Consider the following 21,964-nt stretch of genomic DNA (forward strand, 5'->3'; position numbering starts at 1 on the left):
TGACCGAGGTCCCGGGTTCGATTCCCCACATGGGCACAATGTGTGAAGCCCATTTCTGGTGTCCCCCCGCCGTGATGTTGCTGGAATATTGCTAAAAGCGGCGTAAAACCAAACGCAGTCAGTCAGTCAGTCCACAGCATCCAACATCGGCCTTGAAAGGGTATTTGTTTGTTTGTTGTTTTACGCCGCATCCAGCTATATGCTGGCGGTCTGTACATAATCGAGTCTGGCCCAGACAATCCAGTGATCAACATCATGAGCATCAATCCACGCAATTGGGATACGATGACATGTCAACCAAGTCAGCGAACCTGACCACTCGATCCCGTTTGTCGCCTCTGGACAAGCATGGGTTGCTGATGACCAATTCTGGCCCTGATCTTCACGGTACAGACAAGGATGGGATGCTGTAGTCAATTTCCGTTAGCCGGAAACTCCTACGGTTTTCAAAATACACAGATAGTTCATGTGGCGCTAAATAACCAACCGACTTTCCTCGTCTCCCCGTGGGGACCTAAACAGACTTCAAGTCCCCAGTCTCTATATACACTGACCAGTCTGGGCTACTCTGCTTCGGGTAGACTAACATCTAGTCTCTCAAATGAACATATGTTACAATAAAGTAAAAAGAAGCACAGAGACTTTCTTCATTTTCAGAAACTGAAACGGTAGTTATCTAACTTCTTTGCAAGGCATTTAGACTGACTGACTGACTGAGTTTAGTTTTATACCGCTTTTAGTAATATTCCAGCAACATCACGGCGGGGGACACCAGAAATGGGATTCACACATTGTACCCATGTGGGGATTCGAACCCGGGTCTTCGGCGTGACGAGCCATCGCTTTAACCACTAGGCTACCTCACCGCCCCCCCGAGGCATTTAGAAGTTGGAACAAGGATAACACCGAAACGTAATAAAGAACTTGTCCGTCCATATATTGTTATCCTTTCTGTTGTAATCTAGACTTGCCACATATTCTAGACTTGCATGGGCTGTATTAGGTATATTTGTTTCAGGGTCTGTTATACAGACTAATCTTCGGGCTGCTGTATAAAAAGTTATATATGTTTTTCAGATATGTCTGTGCATGCAGAACTGTATCCGACCACCCGGCATCAGCTTATTGTCCCATACTAAATATAACTATCAATATTTACTCAGGTATATATACTTGTTACTTACATAGCAATGTCGGCATTCAGTGGGGGTGATAAATTGCATTAAATTCCATCTATGCTTGGAACCAATGTAAAGAGGTCAAGCATTTGGAATCTACTTCAGTAGGCCCGATAATACCAGATTATCTCCCCTAATCTTACAGTACATTCAACTTGAACTTGTCACGGAGCTAGGATCAATTTTCAAAATACCTGTTAAGGCTAAGGGAGATAAACGGTGCTGGACATACGCGTCAGATTCGTCCTGAACTCAGTTCTCTCCCCTTTCGTGATACGTAATCGTGTATAATGACAGGCGGGTGATAACGTGCATATATTGTGTTAGTCATTGTGGAGGAATTTTGTCATCGGTTGTCGGATTTCAGAAGTTGTTTGACAACAGTTGACAATGAACCGGCTAGTGGTATCAGTAGTTATCTTTAACATTTCTCAAGTGTATCGACAGATCTACAGTGAAAATATTTACTCCAAAGTGTGCGGTTTAAGCTCTCCGTGCTGTTGGCATTCTGTGACGACGCTAGTCCCAGCAACGTGGTGGATTATCTCTCCCTGGTGTGTTTGTGTGCACGTCGTGGTGTTTGACGGAGTGGGGGTTCGTTTAAGTTAAGTGTTCGTTATTTGCGCATAAAAGACGCGTTTGATTCCCGAAGTGAGTGAGTGAGTAGGATTTTATGCCGCATTCCCTAATGAATTAATTTCAACTACGCTGTGAGGGGGCGGTGGGATAGCCTAATGGTTAAAGCGTTGGCTCATCACGCCGAAGTCCCGGGTTCGAATCCCCACATGGGCACAATGTGTGAAGCCCATTTCTGGTGTCCCCCGCCTTGATGTTGCTGGAATATTGCTTCAGCAATCCCTGCTTGTGGTAAGAGGCGACTAACTGCATCGGGTGGTCAAGCTCGCAAACTTTTTCCGTTGAATATTATTATGTTGTACAGATTAAAATGAAAATGCAGTAGAGAGGGTTCGGGTGATCCTGGCACAGTCAGGCTGGTAAGGCTCATCATCAGCTCAGGGCCCTTGACCCCTCTACACGCAGCCCAGACAGCGAAAGGGACATCTCCCAGGAAACACTGCCTAGCCCAATCCACCAAGAACTTTCCGGAGAATGTGGCGACTCCCCAACACTGCAGCCTTCTGCATTTCCCAGAGTGTCAGAAGGGCTGTGCTCCCTGTGGAGAACCCGGACACTCTCCTGATCTGCGCCAAGGGATCAGTAGGTACCAAACCAACGGCACCGAGAACAATGGTGACTCTGACGACAGTGCGCTTGTGGTGCAAGCGAGAGATCTCAATTATTATTATAATTATTACTTTAAAAACCGTTTTCTCAACAAAACAACGTAAAGAACAATGAATTCCTTAGCACATTTCATCAATATTCTTCAGCATCTACGACAACAATGCACAGAAACACGTTGCCATACCTTCAAACTTGAAATACAAAATACGCTATATCATAAACAGATGGCGTTAAGACTTTGTGTGTTAAGTGTGTGACCTAGGTATAGATTTCAGGCGTCCAGACATGCCCTGATTGAGTGTACGTAAACATAATACTTGATACCTTACGGTAAACTCCATTGCATCACCGTGGTATAATCTGGTAAGTATATATAATAACACTCGGTGGGATAAGGGTGTGTTTCAGTGCGTGGAGATTATGACGGCCGATTTCACTGCGGAATGATCTGAATGTACGTACAGTAAAACAATAAGCCCCCTTGTTTGAAGTAACGGAGACGGTCGATAAAATCCGAATGTCGTCGAAGCCAGTGATTGCCCACCGAGCTGCCAAATACCGCCTGGAAGTGCGGTAAGTCGTCAATACATGTCTGCGTGCAAGAGGTCAAGTATCACGTGACCTTGCACACTGACCATCATTGTCTGGCCATCACTTGTCTCCCTCATGTCAACATTCCCACCCATTAAGTTGGAATCACCATCACGGTGGGGATGTACTAGTTTAATATTAAGTTGATCAAAGGGACAGATGACTTTATCGTGTTTGAGGACCAGGGTACCGTGTGTGCTTTAAAGTGGGGCTATTGCACTTCTCACATTGGGATATGCCATAAAATCTGTTTAACAACCTTGCCATTTCAACAGGGTGACGGGTTTGGTCGGGAGCGAGCAACAGACGGTTAGGTAAATAAATGAATCGTATGAATCCGATGACCAACGCCCTTGGTTGTCAATTTCTTTACTGGTATGAGTTATTCCTTCTTTTCTCTTTGTCACTGTATTGGAGAGAAATGGGATATCCCACTGCACTGAAAATATACATGATATCCCACTGCAGTGAAGGTAAAAGTGATATCCCACTGCACTGAAAATATACATGATATCCCACTGCAGTGAAGATAAGTGATATCCCACTGCATAGAAAATATACATGATATCCCACTGCAGTGAAGATACACGTGATATTCCAATGCACTGAAAATATACATGATATCCGACTGCAGTGAAAGTAAAAGTGATATCCCACTGCACTGCAAATATACATAATATCCCACTGCAATGAAGGTAAAAGTGATATCCCACTGCACTGAAAATATACATGATATCCCACTGCAGTGAAGGTAAAAGTGATATCCCGCTGCCGTTAAACTATAAGTGATATCCCGCTGCCGTTAAAGTGATATTCCACTGCATAAGATAGAAGTGATGTCCCACTGCTGTGAAGACAAAAATGATACCCCACTGCTGTGAAGACAAAAGTGATATCCCACTGCAGTGAAGAGAAAAGTGATATCACACTGCAGTGAAGACAAAAGTGATATCCCACTGCAGTGAAGACAAAAGTGACATCCCACTGCAGTGAAGACAAAAGTGATATCCCGCTGCCGTTAAAGTGATATTCCACTGCATAAGATAGAAGTGATATCCCACTGCAGTGAAGAGAAAAGTGATATCCCACTGCTGTGAAGACAAAAGTGATACCCCACTGCTGTGAAGACAAAAATGATACCCCACTGCTGTGAAGACAAAAGTAATATCCCACTGCAGTGAAGACAAAAGTGATATCCCACTACAGTGAAGAGAAAAGTGATATCGCACTGCTGTGAAGACAAAAGTGATATCCCACTGCAGGAAACACAAAGTGATATCCCACTGCAGTAAACACAAAGTGATATCCCACTGCAGTGAAGACAAAAGTGATATCCCACTACAGTAAAGACAAAAGTGATATCCCACTGCAATGAAGACAAAAGTGACATCCCACTGCAGTGAAGACAAAAGTGGTATCCCACTGCAGTAAACACAAAGTGATATCACACTGCAGTAAACACAAAGTGGCATCCCACTGCAGTAAACACAAAGTGGTATCCCACTGCAGTAAACACAAAGTGATATTCCACTGCAGTAAACACAAAGTGATATCACACTGCAGTAAAGGCAAAAGTGATATCACACTGCAGTAAACAAAAAGTGATATTCCACTGCAGTAAACACAAAGTGATATCACACTGCAGTGAAGGCAAAAGTGATATCCAACTGCAGTAAATGCAAAAGTGATATTGCCCTGTGTTGAAAAATTATATCATCCCACTTCAGTAAAGAGACAAGTGTTATCTCACAACAGTGAGTAGAAAAGTGATGATCCTACTACATTGAAAATATACACGATTTTCCACTGCCAAATCTCATTTCACCAGTATCACGCACTCAAACGTCTTCTACGTACCTTTCATCGATTGTTTGGATATGAAGATTATATCTGTCACTCGATACTGGATTATCACAACAAAAACATATCACACGCCTGTCATATATAGATCTATTCAAACACTTCAATAACATTTAGACTTGTTTCCATACCGGTGTCAATGTACGCACTATATTACTTACACTTCGACACGGGCGCTATACATACAAGAGACCAGTTTAACAGAGGTAGGCAAGAGTGTATTATTTTCCCTACTGCCTAGCCCTCCCTGCAATATTAGTCTGTCTCACAGTCCCTGAACCACATTATTTTCCCTACTGCCTAGCCCTCCCTGCAATGTAGTCTGTCTCACAGTCCCTGAACCACATTATTTTCCCTACTGCCTAGCCCTCCCTGCAATGTAGTCTGTCTCACAGTCCCTGAACCACATTATTTTCCCTACTGCCTAGCCCTCCCTGCAATGTAGTCTGTCTCACAGTCCCTGAACCACATTATTTTCCCTACTGCCGAGCCCTTCCTGCAATGTAGTCTGTCTCACAGTCCCTGAACCACATTATATTCCCTACTGCCTAGCCCTCCCTGCAATGTAGCCTGTCTCACAGTCCCTGAACCACATTATTTTCCCTACTGCCGAGCCCTTCCTGCAATGTAGTCTGTCTCACAGTCCCTGAACCACATTATATTCCCTACTGCCTAGCCCTCCCTGCAATGTAGCCTGTCTCACAGTCCCTGAACCACATTATTTTCCCTACTGCCGAGCCCTTCCTGCAATGCTAAGGCTCTACATGAAGCAAATCAAGATTTCCCCAGGTTCTGAATCTCCATTCTCACTGGGGATCTTTTTCAGTGTAAATGGTTATATTTATTACTATCCAAATTATATATATTCAGAGACTAAGTGTTAGTCTAGGTTGTATATATGTCATATCAACTGACTGAGTGATCTATAAAACATACAGAACAATCACATGCCACGAACGTCTTCACACACAACAGCTATACAGTGAATGGGTCTTTAGATAGTGATACAATGTATTTGGTCACAGAGGGACGTTTGTGTAACGTGTAGTAGGTCTCAGGAGAAGTTCACGTTCATTCATGTTTGCGGTCGTGTGGTCGTCGTAGACTATCCAGCGTTTTCAATTTCCATTTATATTAGAAATATAGTGGCCCCATCTGCCACCTGAACTTCGTTTTCAGTCAGTTTGAAGCGCTAAAAACAGCCGGCCAATCAGATTTCTCTGACGAGCGAGAGGAAATTTGTGCTAGGTTCATTGTTAGGAGCAAGGGAGGATGTGACGTCACTTTCGGGACGAAATTAATAGAAAAGCGATATATTACACTGTATAATATAAGTTGTTCACTGGTCTCGAGGGGGAAATGGGCTGATGTACCCTCGATGTTTGTTTATATTCCCGAGCGACCAGTGAGCAACGTATTTATCTTACCGAACACCTCAATGGTAATTTTGAACTGTTTGAAGCTCCGGTATCGGATCACAGTATGGAGTACCAGACGACAAGACGACAAGAAAAACAAACTTAGAGTTATCTCCCTTCCATCGATTTGCATTCGCAAAACATCGGTAATTTCCGTACATCATACTTGATTCAATGTTATTCGAGATAAAGAATTACTACTACGAAGTACCAAATTAGTTCGGCATTCCCAGCTGGGTACATAGAAAATGTTACTCGCTTGTAAGCGGGGCACATTGAAAATAATAGAAAAGAGCTCAGCCAATCAGAAAACGGCATTTATGTGTGAGGCAAGATAATCTTGCATGTGCGTCGTGTGATAAAAGCGGATATTTTGTGAACCTCACATGTCACGTGATCATATATAACAGTGAAGTGTGTATTTGTCTGCTGCGGGAAACAAAGCTGAGGGTCGTGAATAAAAACAGATCATGAGATCCAATGATAGTGTGGATTCTATGCGCTTGAAATATTCGTGACATTTCACTGGCGATCATTTGTTGGTCGACATTTCGAATTGGGTTCCTGACAGGCTAATGACAGATTATATCCCGACATGATGGATTATGTGAAGGGCAGATTATATCTTCAACCGACAACAAAGAGGCCGCCACATTTAGAGACTATTCAGTCACGCTAGCTAGTGTAAACAAGGTCGTAATGTTCAACAAAGCCAACTCCCTGAAGCTACGCTTTCCTCTGACGTCACATTCATTATGACGTCATTCCACAGAACGACGTGTCATAACATCGACAGAATGACGACAAAATTACGTAGATTACATATGAAATCAAATACACGCTAATGTGCTACTATTTATTCAGTAGGTACAGAACATACCTATGCATTCGTGTCCTATTTAGGTGATGAAATTAGACACATTTACAACCTACATTATCGATCGAACACCGCGTACTGCATATCTCTGAGTCACCGGGTGCTGTTATTGTGGAATATTCTTTGCCTGTCAGCAAGTTGCATGGCTTAATGAAAGTGGAGCCCCCTCGCGACACTGACAAATGCACTGCCAGGCGTATTAATTCAGATAGGGGCGGTGGGGTAGCTTAGTGGCCAAAGCGTTCGCTCGTCATGCCGAAGACCCTGGTTCGATTCCCCACATGGGTATAAGGTGTGAAGCCCATTCCTGGTGTCCCCCGCCGTGATGTTGCTGGAATAGTATTAAAGGTGGTGTAAAACTAAACTCGCTCTTTCACATAGGGACAGATGATGATTTGTATGGAGAAGCATGTGTGAATGCCCCCCACCCCACCACCCCAAATCTATGTACAAAGGAAGTGACCCCCTGCATGTCATGTACAAAATCAATTATCCCCACCCCTTCCCATAATTTTATAGCATAACTCTAAACATAATCTTATGTGCAAAATTGCTGCCCCCCTCCTTGTACGTGTGTAAAAACTTGCTGACACCCCCAACGCTCCCCAGAACAAAGTGGGAGACAAATAAACAAGAAATAAATCATCATCATCACCACACACACACACACACACACACACAGCCATAAATAATAAACGGTCCAACTGTCCCTTAATTTAGATATGTTTCTCCGTCTACTGAAAATCTGTGAAGCGCCGTGAGATATGAATATATGAATACACCTTCCGCTACTGTAAACAAAAAGACCATATGAAGACATTCTCTTGTCGACTCAAGACAAACGATTTGAATAGATCCACATTTTTAGGGGAAAATATCTTCTTATCAAATCAAAGTGGCTGTAAGAAATACCAAAGCACCGGTACCACACACAATAAACTCCAACGAAACATGATTCCAAAGTGGATCAAAACCAGGGAGAATAGAAGACGTAGAGTATCCCTGATCAAACCAAAGGAATCAATCCGGGGGATAGAATCAAAGTGGGGTAACAGAAAACCCGAACACCGGTACACGACTGAAGACAGTAAGCGTATTCGATGATTCAAATTAACGAAGGCCAACACCAGGTGAACACGGACGTGAGTCTTAATCATGGCTAAATCAAGGTCAGGTAACGTTGTATAACAATGTGTAACTTATTAACCCACGTGAGGCGGCGAATCAAACACGCGTGACACAAACAATGCACAGGTGAAACTCCTTTGATGTCATGCAAACACCACCAAAGTTTGGTTAAGGGAGAGGGAATGTGGGCGACCTCTGTAATGCTGACACCGTGAGGTAAAACACACCTCAGTGTGGGGCAGTTGTGGTTGTTTAAAGAAAAGTGTGAAAAACACCTTTTTTTTCACCTGATTCAAATTGGCAATGGATTTTTAAAAATTCAAAATAATCAAATAAAAATTCGTGAGATGATGGATGACGATGTGGAAAGTCTTTGGGGATATTAGTCATGTGTTTCAACGTTCATTTGTTGCCGCAATATTCCAGCTACGTCGGTGGTCAGCTCGCTTACTTGGTTGACACATCATCGTATGCTCATGCTGTTGATCACTGGATTGTCTGGTCCAGACTCGATTATTTACATACCGCCACCGTAAAGCTGGAATATTGCTAAGTGCGACGTAAAACTAAACTCACTCACTCCAGCTACGTAACGGCGGTTTGTTAAATAAATGGAGTCTGCGCAGTAAAGCGACTGACATCACCAATCGATCTATGCAGCTGAGATATGATAGCATGCATCATCCACAAATGGAGTCAGACCACTCGATCTATACTTACATCTCGACTCTGAAATGAACATACATTACAGGGGGAAAAAACTGTTCATAAAACATAATCACAAGAGCCCAGGGGCTTTCTTCATTTTCGGACTTGCCACATATTCTTGACTTGCATGGGCTTTCTTGGATATATTTCTTTAAGCCATTTAGGGGTACGTATGACAGACTACACTCGATCCAATATGTGGGACCAGCTCCAACTCGGGAGTCCCGAGGGTGACAGAATACATCTAACCAGAAAGGTCAGAGCTTCCAGGCTAAACGCCATGTTTATCTGTCTGGAGTCTCGCGAGACTTCACGAGATCACGACCAGAAGCACTTTGTTGTTTCTGTCCTTCTTTGTCCCTTTCCCATGGTGTTATTCATTTATACCAGAGGTCCGCGTGCCACCGGTGTAGACGCCCTGATCATGTACAGTGTGAGTGAGTGAGTTAGGTTTTACACCGCTGTTAGCAATATTCCAGCAATATCACGGCGGGGGGACACCAGAAATGGGCTTCACACATTGTACCCATGTGGGGAATCGAACCCGGTCATGTACAGTGTGACTTAGTGTGTATGGTTCTACGCAGCTTTTAGCAGGGACACCACACGTTGGATCCATGTGGAGCATCGAACCCGGTTCTTCGGCGTGACGAGTGAACGCTTTAACCACTACTGCCAGTAGACTACCCCGCCACCAGCCTGTCACTGTAAGGTCATTCTTGGAACACACATCGATTTCAAACAAAGGACATTTACTCCACGCCTTGTCCTTAACACATAATATTTTTAACCCCGACATCTGACCTTCACCTACAGGATAGTATCTGCCAAACAGCTGGGGGAATTCCGAATTTGACGTTACTCCTTGACCTTTCCACATGATTGTTTTACTCATTGCTTCGAGGCCGTGGAGTGAGTGAGTTATATTTTACGTCGCATACACTCTCTGTTGTATACAGACAGGCTACCTTTTGGTTCAATCTCACAAACTGCCCCCATGCGGAAACTTTTTTCATATTGTTATTCACATGATGCGGACTTTTATGTTTTAACAAATACTGAAAAACGTTTGTTGTGTCAAAGTGGTGATATTTTTTACTATTTTATTTATGGTTGTAAGTTTAAGATTTTGAAACGACTATTGTCTCTCATAACTCATATTGGGGCGATGGGGTAGCCTAGTGGTTAAAGCGTTCACTCGTCAAACAGAATGCGTTGTCCCCCACGGTGATATTGCTGGAATATTGCTAAAAGCGGCGTAAAACTAAAACTCGGTCAGTTAAGTCATAACTCATATTGAGTGGTTCTGTACTTTAACTCATGTTCTACGTCTATATGTATTTAATATTATGTTGTACTGAAGTGAGATGTAAATAAACAATTGTCTGTCTGTCTGCGGAAGATCGAACCCGGCCCCAAGCGTGACGACCGGACGCTGTGACCGCTCCGCCACCCCAGGAACATGTCACGGTATTCACATCAACACAAACGAAGTAGACAGACATGCAGCCAACAGCCAGTGTCAGCCGGTCCACCCGTCGCTTCACGTCTGTCTCATGACAACCCCACTACATGATGAGTTAATAGGCTAGGACAAGCACTGAACAAATGCATGGGAATAACTCCTGCGTCGGCACACCCCCACCCACCCCCACTCCACACTAACACACACAAGCAGTTGCTGGCTTCAGGACTTTATACGTCCAAGTGTTTTCTTTCTTTTTGCATCTATACGACTCATCACAAATCAAGGATCAGCCAGCTGATCAATTACAATTAACACTTATAATCGTCTCTTAATAAACAGATCATTAGCAACGTCGAAATTCTTTCCCGACTCGTTTACTGTATCAGCCATTTTCTGGTTCTGTCCTTGAAGTTCAAAACGTCTGTCCCACAGTCCCTGAACCACATTATTTCCCCTACACTGACTGACTGAGTTTGGTTTTACGCCGCGGGGGACACCAGAAATGGGCTTCACACATTGTGCCCATGTGGGGATTCGAACCCGGGTATTCGGCGTGACGAGCCAACGCTTTAACCATTAGGCTACCCCACCGCCCATTTTCCCTACAACCTAGACTAACAACTAGTCTCTGAAATAAACATATTTTACAGAAAAAAGGTTCATAGTAAAAGAAAAATCAAATATAATGAAAAGGAGCCCTGAGACTTTCTTCATTTTCCTGAGCTGTGGAAATCTGACTTGCCACATTTTCCCGGCTTGTGTGTGCTTTCTTAGATACCTTGGCTTCAGGGTCTGTATGACAGGCTACCTTCAACCTAGCCCTCCCTGCAATACTAAAGTCCTAATTAAATTAATGAAGTCTAGATTTCCCAAGGCTTAAGTTCTGAATCTCCCATCTCACTTGGGCTCCTTTTCAATATAAATTATGGGTGTTTGTTTTTTAGAAATTATCATTTAAACTATTATTTTTGCCTAAGAGACTTTTGCAAGTCTGTCAATACATATGCACTCATGCGTGTACGAGAGTGTACTTGGGAGAAGGCATATATCTGTTATGACACAAGTTATAAGTAACCTTGAAGACAGATGCAGCATCTCTTCCCTCGCTTTCAGATCATTTTCAAGGCAGCGAAGTCCTCCCAAATGTGAGTGAATTAGGTTTACGCCGCTTTCAGCATCATTTCAGCAATATCACAGCGGGGTACACTAGACATTCACACATTGTACCCATGTTGGGAATCGAACCGGTCAACGGAGTCACGATCCAACGCTTCAAACACTAGTACACTACCCCACGGTCCCAGAATGTCCCGTAATGTGAATGACTGTGCATGTATGACAGCAAGTACGTATGACCGTGTGTACGTACGTATGACCTACTGTATGCGTAATTATGCATGTGAGTCTATGAATGCATGCATACGTGTGTATGTGTGTCTGCGCGCGCGTCCGTGTGTGTACTAAATATGGCAGAGCTTCCGGAACAACATAAATCGTCCCGACTAACGAGGATGGGACACCTGTATTAAGATCTAATTAGAAACATCCACTCACCTGTTTTATATGCGTCTCCTTCTTCCCTGTCCCTGCTACCGCCCCCTTCCCCTCCCGTGAGGTGTCAGAATCAGACAGCAGTGGGGAGGGGGTCGGGGTTCGACTCCGGAGGTAGTGGTTCACAACGGTTGCAGTATCCACGTTCTGGGGCCTGACGAACGACAGATCGACGTCGACCATCACCCGTGGGGACAGACGGGGGTCTGAGGGAACGGGCGTGGTGATGGGGGTCGGGGTGTTTCTCCCAAGTCTTAGGAATTTCTCCGTGTGGGGTACGATAAGTGGCGACTTCCTTTGCCCTGATATCATCCTGAGAGATAACGGGTTATCACACGGCTGAGGGTTTCACAGTGCCCGCGTTGTCCAATCGAACATCAGCACCCTTGTGTCGTTTTGTAATATCATCATTTTGCATGAGGTAGGCCTATTATATCCTGTTCAAACACTTTAGTGAAGTGATATCGGACCCTGATATCTCTTATTCGAGAGTCATCGTCGCAATTCCATGCGGCTGGACAACCACCCTGTCATTTTTCCGTCGGCTCAGTGAAATCTGTTCACCCGTAAATATCAAATAAGCACCACTGAATGGTTTTCCGTCACACACACACTTCACCCAAAGCAATAGCGATTAAGGTCACTCGTAATAATTACATCGCGACATATTTGGCCAAACTGCTCAAGCGTAACCTATAAACTGGTCAGGACAAAGCTTTCCTACGTTCAGCCCCGATGTTTTCTCTCTTCTTGGGGTTGCCTTGTGGTCACAAAAGTTCGAAAATAAAAAGGCACAGAAAAACGCACCTTGTGAAGAATTCTCCAGAGGAATGCGTGTTATCTCCCAGAGTCAACTTTACCTGGCGTTTGGGCAGCTGTGGTTCGTCCGGCCCTTACTGAGCATACACGAATTTTGTACATACACGCTGTGTAGATAATACTTTCCATACAGTGTCAGAAGTGTTGAACTTTACACTCCGGATTAATTAAGAATTGCCATATTTATCTCAGGGATACATTGAATATTGCAAATGAACACAGTTCACGCGACATTAAATATATCTATACTGCCGATATTCAATATTTTGAATATATGAACACCCTTATGTGAGTAAGCGTTTGAACGAATGTTGCTAACGAGCTTACTGAAGCGAGCGCCTGTTTTGATGACAGCATATTAGTCAATTTCACATCAATCATTACGTCGACAGATTTCACGAGAGCCGCCGCTTCACGTGGATATAGTCACCTATCCAGGTTCAACATAACTGGGTTTCACCTGAACTCACAAATACTGGGGTAACGGTCAGGGATCCTACACAGGTAAACACAGGTATAATCCAATTAGGAAACACACTCTCCTTGTAAACGCCACCTTCGACCGTCCTGACACATTCCACACTGAAGGTAACTTGATGCTTCTAGGGGCCTGTTCCAATCTTCAATGTCCCACAATCAAACACTGTCTGTGCAACACCTTGATCAATTTCTATTGAGGAACATTGTGAGTGGAGTCCATAATCTATTTCGAAATGTCAAAATTTAACGATTTCATGTCTCATATTTAATATCCGTGAGTTGATATTATGCATGGATCTCGGTCGCTTCCTTGAGCGCTATTTCTACACGTATACACAACACAGCCTGGCTTTTGTAAAGTGTATATCTCTTGTATACGTCGTTTAAGACCACATGCATTAGCGCACCTGTCATTGTGGCGACTTTCATTCGTATACAGTGGCTACTGTCAATGGTGTCACTTCACATTAGGCCAAGTACGTTTTCCGCTCGAGCTGAAGCAGTGTTTACACCCTGTCAAGGCACTTCGTGGGAATTCTGCTCATCCAACGCCAATAAAACGCTTGGGGTATTTCTCAAGTACCCTGTGTACAAAGTGCTTTAGTCCTCTTGTGTCCCGCCACACAGGGGTCGTTTGCTTCCGGGGTTAAAAACAATATAAAAATAAACCTGGGTTTCACGTTGTCAGAACATCGAATGCTGACAATAATTTTTTAAAAATTAAGTCCCGTGAAAATAAACTTTCATATCCAGGATATTTTATAAGAAAGTTGCAATGTTCACACATTTCTTGGATACATACCGTATTTAGAAGCACTGTCTTGTGTCATAGTATAAAATCCCTGGCTTTAGGAAGTACGGTCCAAAGTTTATCAACTCATTTTGTTAATGCCAAATCTTCGTCACTGCATACGGAGTCATTCGCTGCCCTTCTTTCAACCAGTGACCACTACACCCGACTGTCTCTCGCGCACTCTCGTCTCGCCTGCGTGACCGCGGTGTTGTCAACTGTTGATCCCCCACGCGAGCTCGCTCCCACGACTGAGTCCGAGGTTTCTCGTCGTTGTTTGTACTCAACTTCCGACCTATCGATTTCCTTAGGGTCCGACCACTCTGAGCTGGTCACTTCTCGGTCTGGTCAACTGATTAGGCCTACTGCTCTTCCAGATGGCCGTCGCTGGACAGCACGTGTTTGTTTACAATACGCTGGTTCATGGGCCGGGACATCAATAGTAATATTTCCTGGTGTGGGATTTTCGTGTCAGTCATAAACCGGACGATTGGGTTTCAAGCACGGTGGTTGATTGTTTTTAAATTGCGTTCGCTTTTACTCTGAAGAGAATCCAATGTGAAAGTAGAAATATAAGTGTCTACAAAAATGTTCGGAAGAGAGTGGGATGTAAACAATTCCCACGTGGTATGGCGGACCTCTGAGAAGACAAGAATAAAGCGACTCTGATCTCTTCCGGGAAAACGTCCACCGTTCACATGAAAACATGTGCTATAAATTTAAAACATAACAACGGGCAGGTCGTTAATCTGTTTGCCTTTAGCAAGTGTGTCTACAAAGTACACACGGTCTGTTAGAAGGCAAATTTGACAACGATGTCAACAAGAGAAAAAGTGAGTGGTCGCACGCTCGTCACACACAGGCTTGAGAAGTGTATCAATATATCTGTCAAATGACAAAATTCTTACGAAAAAGCAAAACCGTTGAGTGAATAGCTTCATTTTAAAGAAAGATATATTATTGTATCAAAAGACAGTATATAAACCGATATTGTATTGAGGAACACAGATCCCGCTGTCGCTTAAAAGGGGGAAGGTCTTCTCGGTGTAAATATAAACAATGGGGCTGGCCTAAGGAATGACGGTTTTCAAGTGAATAAATACGTTGCGCGTTTAAAATAATTTTTTAAAAAAGCTTTGAGCGCCGTAACAACTTTATTTCGGCATTAAACCAATTTTAGAACTATGCGAGTGGGCGTTTAGGCTATAAAATAACGGAAAAGACGACAAGAGCACAGAGGTCATCGTATTTGGCGGGTAAATGCTGCCTTCTAATTGGTCTATTTCTCCGCCCCAATCGAGTCTTACGAATGAAGCGACGGACTCAAATTAATATAACTTTATGACTAACCAATAATTTTGAGTACAAATATATTTTCTTGAAACCAGAACTTCACATAGTTATCCAGATCGCCCCCTAAAGAAGTGTTACAACAGAAATACAACGTTTTAACCTCCAAAAGCGACTTCGCTGCTAGCGCACTGCGCCATATTGGTGATCTGCATACGCTACAATTGTCCTACGAACTAGCTACATGTGTTTTACAGACTTCAGGTGGATTGTGAACACCGAAAGTTGCGGTGCATTTTGTCAACAAATGTCTTCGCCAGTCATTTAATCTTATCAACAGGTAAATTCATTTTGTTGCAGTGACATATCGTATCCATTACACCTTTCGTCCAGTCGAAACGCTTTTTCAGTGGAATATGAATGGCAGTGCGAGAAAATGGGCACAGACAGTGTGAGGCACTTGCGTTGGCAAAGTAAGATCTCATTGTATGACCTCACATAAAGTTCCCATAGTCTTGACATCCACTCAGCTGCCTTATGCATTGTCCATACATAACATATATAATTTATAAGACATGAGTACTTATGTGTGAGAGAGCCACCCATCACGGCATCTCGAATATCGTAAAGACATGTAGTTGTCTGGGAAACCTTTCGCAGTCACAAACTCACAAAAACATAGATACCAACCTAAATTTAGGAACGTATTTATTTTGTGAACTTTGGGATTCTACTTAGCCTACATTAAATTTATACTGATTTATGAACACGATTTCCCAACACGTGATATCTTTACAATATATGCAGTTTCTAATGCTGCTTCCATAGGCGGATCCAGAGGGGGGGTGCAGGGGTGCGCACCCCCCTTTTGTCCTGAAAGTTTATTAAATGACCATTGAAACTCGGGTGAAAATGAAGTGTGCACCCTCCCTTTTCTCAATAGTGTGCACCCCCCCTTTCTCAAAAAGCTGTATCCGCCCCTGGCATCGAAACATTAGGAGTTCGGTTATTGCGACAACTCTGTATTCCGCGTTCGTTTAACTATTGGGAAGTTCGTATATCTAAGCATGTTGTTATGGCAACGATGTGCTTACGACGCACACTCGTCTAGACAGAATTAACAACATCACTGCATCCCTTGGTATTAATCTAATGTGTTAATTAATGAGCAAATACGTGCGTAATTTTACACTTACAAGATATATATTATAATAATAATTTACATATCACAAAAGAGGCACCAAGAATGGTAGGACATGACAACACTGAACCATATTCCGGGCAAAAAAGGACAATATAGCACATGCCGGCAACACACGTACATATCAACAGTGAGTGAGTATGGCTTTACGCCGCAATAATCCAGCAATACCGCTGCCGGGGACTCCAGAGATGGGCCTCACACATTGTACCCATGCGGGGAATCGAACCTGGGACTTCGGTTTCATGAGCAAACGCTTCCCTCTAGGCCACTGTACCGTCCTTAATATGTAGCAACGGGCAGACTAATTATCTAAGTCCGGCTTCTTTATAGACATTTCTAACAGAACGGGAACCCATTGGTTCGAAACTGGGACAAATACGCGATAACACTTGTGAGGTTTAACCCGTCCCTTTGTGAATAGGTTCCCCCATGGGTACAATGTGTGAAGCCCGATTCTGGTATCGAGCACCCGTTGGGATATATTGCTGAAATATTGTTAAAAGCGGCGTAAAATCAAACTCATTCTTTGAGAAATCGTGCGTGCCAGCAATGGTTTGTCTTAATAGAATTTGGAAGGGTTTCGGATGGTTCAATGGATGTGTTGTCATGGCTACATATACCAAGGCAGTGGATCGTTTTTTGTGATATTGATAAACCAAATATTGGTCTGGTTGGTCCACGTTTGAATTTTACAAGATACAGTGTATATACAATACTGGAATAAAGAATGTACGCAGTCGTGTTTGATGGAAGTAAAACTGACACTAACAACAAACGGTTATTTGATGGTGATCTATTTAATGCGGATATCTGTTTCCAGTGTTTCAGTGGAGATTTTCAGCCTTGTGACGTTTTTGATAACGTTCTAATATTTTAGTCAAATCAAATTTTTCAGTGTATATACTTACGAGATAAACATACTGTCTTGACAATCAGAAATTATAATACACTTTCGGTTTTAAATCAAATTTAGAGCTATTATGATTTCGTTATATACATCAGATTTTCCAACACATAACCGCTTTATTAAGATTTTTAATAAAAATACATACTGTGTTGGAAGATCAGAGGTATATGTCATTACATACCTCTGAATGACTTCATTATCCAATCACAATCCAGTATTACTGAAGTCATGGTAGAATTTATTTTGTCTACTAGCTATGAGCTGTGTATTGTCACGTGGTTCGTAGGACAGCTTTCACTAACTCACTCACTACATGGAATTATTATTCTCATAGTATTCTCTTGATCGAAATATACAATGAAATATGTATTGAGATATCTGTTTGCATGGAGACTGGCTAAACGTGCACGGTCCCCCCAGTTAGCCAGCTGGACAGTATGTCTCACAGTCCCTGAACCACATCATTATCCGTTACGTCTGGTGAGATACAAGACAACCAAAGAGATGCAAGAGAATTGATTACACAATAAATGTTATATTATACTTTAGAACTGCTGATATAAATTGTATACCTAAAGTGAACGTACCCTTCTCTCTCTGCGTTAATGGAAACAAGACTCGGAGACTTGGATTTGTGCATGAACAGGCATGGTTACATACAGCTAAATATTTTTGTGATTTGTCCATCTCAGTAAATTAATTTCTCTCTCTCTCTCAGTAGTTGTCAATACAAAAATAAACTTGATTTTACTCACAAAATCCTTTTGATCCCATCTCTGCATATCATTGTTACCGTTTGAAACGCATATTCTTGTGATTACGAGCTCTTCCATAAATAAGGGGCGGTGGGGTAGCCTAGTGGTTAAGGCGTTCGGTCGTCTCACCGAGGTCCCGGGTTCGATTCGCCACATGGGCACAATGTGTGAAGCCCATTGCTGGTGTCCCCCGCCGTGATATTGCTGGAATTTTGTTAAAAGCGGCGTAAAACTAAACCACTCACTCACTCACACTTCCATAAATAGATATTCTGGTACAAAGGTATACTAGTGTACTGCTAGCGTTGTTTCTATAGTTACCGTTCCGTTATGCTTACAAGACGTCGTAGTTCTCAATACATGTGTATAGCAATAGTTCTACGAGCATTTTAGTTTGGTTGTTACAATATAGATAATATACTCATGCCAATAATTGGAGAGGGGATGTGGGGTTGGGGTTGGGTGGGGGGTGACAACCATTATTGGCATGAGTATATGTTGGTAAAACTGTTCCAATTGATTGTTTTATATATTTTGATTGAACTGAACAGGAGACAAATGCTCGGCAAGCAACTCTTACCAAAACTCATGAGTAATACAACTGATGTATGTAGATTTGTCTCACTGCAGTGATAAACATGAGAGAATTGTGGACAATAATTATGCGTGTGAATGACCTTACCGCTTTTACCCCTTCCCATTAAATGTAACATTCATATCAGAACGTTATACATTTATGGTAGAGAGAGTTCGATAAATATTCTTCACATTTCCAACTGGGGCTGGGTTTAATGTGTGTACCTAAATATCAGGGGAGAATGGTTTCGTCGTTTATCACATCAATTGCCATTAGGTTGAAAGTAAGCCAGGATTGTCTGGGGCTAGTTTTAAACTAGCGATATGTCACACGTGTCTGTTTATTATGATGCACAAATATAACAGCAACATCCCGTGTCATATATTTTTTCTGAACATGATAATTAATGAACTAACACAATAACAACTTCATTCAAGAATTATTTTGATTTCTTAACCATGTAGCCGACATGTTTGGTATATGCATGCGTTTCAACTTATAAATATAGCCGAATAACATATTTTGGTTGTTTGGAATGAAAACGTAACAATTTGCCTCAGGCGATATTGGATCTGTTTCCGACAGACGCCCCAAGCTTATTTAGTAATAACAGTTAGTCGTAACGAGATTAGGATATAGAGCATTGGCGCTGAAGCAACATGGCGCGGCTACGATTCCCAGGCCGTCCAGGATATAGATTCGATCGGTTAGGTGTCAGATACGGTGCCGATGAAGCTAGGAATGTAAACGATCCAAGTCTTGCAATTGTTGCATACATTCACCATGGATTACGCCAATTTAGAGAACTTTTCGGAGAATCCGACGAGGTAATTCACCCCATATCGCATCTTCCTGGTCAAGATGGCGGACTCCGCCAGATTCCTTCCGATAAAATTTCAGATTTTTGCTAATTCACGCTTTATTAATAGTTGTCGTATCGATTTTTGCGTCGGCTGAAGTTGAACTAAACGTGTTTGCTTGGTTTCAATTGCTTGCAGTGCTATTCATGCTCTAGAATTAGTATTATTACACATGATAGGCAGCATTTTTTTGGTCAATATTTTCAAGATGGCGAGAAAGAATCGCGTGTTTCTGATGAAATGTACGCAGAAATACCGAGTGACATCACTTTGGTTTTTACGTATGACACATACACAAACCTTTTCGACAGTTGTCATGAGAAATATTACTCCACACTTGACTTAAACAGCGATATGTCAACAGGCATGCCTACAAACTTGTAGCCCTGCCCAATCCTCTCCCACACAGGTCGTGCGTATCCTAGTTTCGAGGTTGAAAGTCAGGGCCAGGTTTTGTTAGTCCCCCTTTCTGCTCAATATCCTGTTGCTAATGGGAAAATATATTTTCATCACACGATGTCTGCACCATCACCAGTCAAATAGTTGTATAATAATTATTTCACAATGTTTTGAATATTTCAGATTTTGCCTATATTGTTATTCAAATTATTAAAGGATTCGAATAACTATTAACAGAGCAGCTTTTTGCACTACTGTCATGTGTTGAAAAACAAGCTATGAAATTTAAAACCAACTTATACAAATGGTTTAACTGGAGCCATTCAGTATTTGCTGTTGTATTTATATTCTCTTGGTCTTTATAAAAGATGAATCACAAATATTCATGCTCATATGTAAAGTCTTTATGCTTGTAAGATAATAATTGTTATAAACAACCACCTGACATTAATACCAACATTTAATTGTCATCAACCAGAAACACACAACCAAAAAACATAAAAATGCATTGCATCATTGTAGCTTCTGTTTTAATGCTTTCCAAACAATACAATGTCGATCTACTGTGTTTGGAAAGAATATGAGAGATAGACAATCTGTAAGCTTTATAAGGAAGAGCTGACTTAGTTCTTGAGATATCAGTACAGTGCCAATGCATTGTGAAACAGGGCTTAAAAGCAATCCTCTGAAACACATATAAATAGAACAATATAGTTTAATTCAGCTTCTATAAAGCTAATTAAGATGTTGACAGAAACATATGACTGAAATAGTGCCAATAAAAAAGTTAAAACTAGCTCACTAGGGTAGGTAGGTAATGTAAAAGTAATGATGTATGTGAATTAAGGGGTCATTGTCACAATGCCACTAACAGGTAAATATTTTAAGGATCTTTAGATTAAAATACTGTGGTCACTTATCAGAACGCCCAAACTTGGGACCAGGGCCATGAGACCATCAAAGGTTGTGACACTGCTACTGGCTATTGAAAACCTACTTCTGGATAAATGCTCAATGGAAATGCTGTCTTGGCGTATATGTCTTTCAGAAACGCATCACCTCTGGCGTTTAATAGCAAAATTTATATGTAGGTGAATCCTGTGCATGAAATCAACCTGGTTAACTGGAACTCAGCATTAAATCAAAGACAGAGAACAGTATATTTGAAATCCTGACACTTCAAGGCTGGTGTGAAATATGAAATGTCAGTTTCCAGAATGTTTACTTGAGTTAAAGGACAAATGAGCGATCTATGGAAGTGAAATATTTCAGATGTGTTTCTTTCATCGCATTACAATAAATTTTCATGGAACCAATATTATCCATGGCACCTGCTGGGCACCAGGGTAAATGCTCTACATCAATGACAATGTACTTTTCTTGATAATTAAATGTACAACATCAAGTAATGTGAATATTTTTTGCGTAAAGGTAACAAATTGTAAAAATAGAAAAACTAAACTTTGTTGCTCTGACCGTTCAGATTAATATGGGGCGGTGGGGTAGCCTAGTGGTTAAAGCGTTGGCTCGTCACGCCGAAGACCCGGGTTCGAATCCCCACAAAGGTACAATGTGTGAAGCCCAATTCTGGTGTTCCCCGCTGTGATGTTGCTGGAATATTGCTAAAAGCGGAGTAAAACCAAACTCAGTCAGTCAGTCAGATTAATATCTTTCAAGAATGTTTTATGATGTTTATTGACATGATACAACCAATATATCGTTGACTCAAGCAACAACATCTCTTCGCACCCACCCCAAAATAAACCTTTTTAATGATTTTAGACAAGCATTTATCATACTATGCTCTATTTATCAGTGGCGGTGGGGTAGCCTAGTGGTTAAAGCGTTTGCTCGTCACG

General features: G+C 42.1%; 2 protein-coding genes across 2 annotated transcripts in view; one reads left to right on the forward strand and one right to left on the reverse strand.

The window, feature by feature from the left end:
• LOC124280790 (dixin-like) overlaps positions 1 to 13,104 on the reverse strand; it is an 86,210-nt gene extending 73,106 nt beyond the window's left edge. Inside the window, 1 exon segment of the mRNA XM_046716763.1 lies at positions 12,028 to 13,104. Coding sequence (XP_046572719.1) covers positions 12,028 to 12,336 — 309 coding nt within the window. The 5' untranslated portion in view covers positions 12,337 to 13,104.
• A 6,395-nt stretch (positions 13,105 to 19,499) lies between these two features.
• LOC124280812 overlaps positions 19,500 to 21,964 on the forward strand; it is a 58,934-nt gene continuing 56,469 nt past the window's right edge. The window contains 1 exon segment of the mRNA XM_046716792.1: positions 19,500 to 19,673. Coding sequence (XP_046572748.1) covers positions 19,506 to 19,673 — 168 coding nt within the window. The 5' untranslated portion in view covers positions 19,500 to 19,505.

The sequence above is a fragment of the Haliotis rubra genome, unplaced genomic scaffold, assembly GCF_003918875.1.
Source record: "Haliotis rubra isolate DU_JTF1 unplaced genomic scaffold, ASM391887v1 Scf274, whole genome shotgun sequence".
Lineage (NCBI taxonomy): Eukaryota > Metazoa > Mollusca > Gastropoda > Lepetellida > Haliotidae > Haliotis > Haliotis rubra.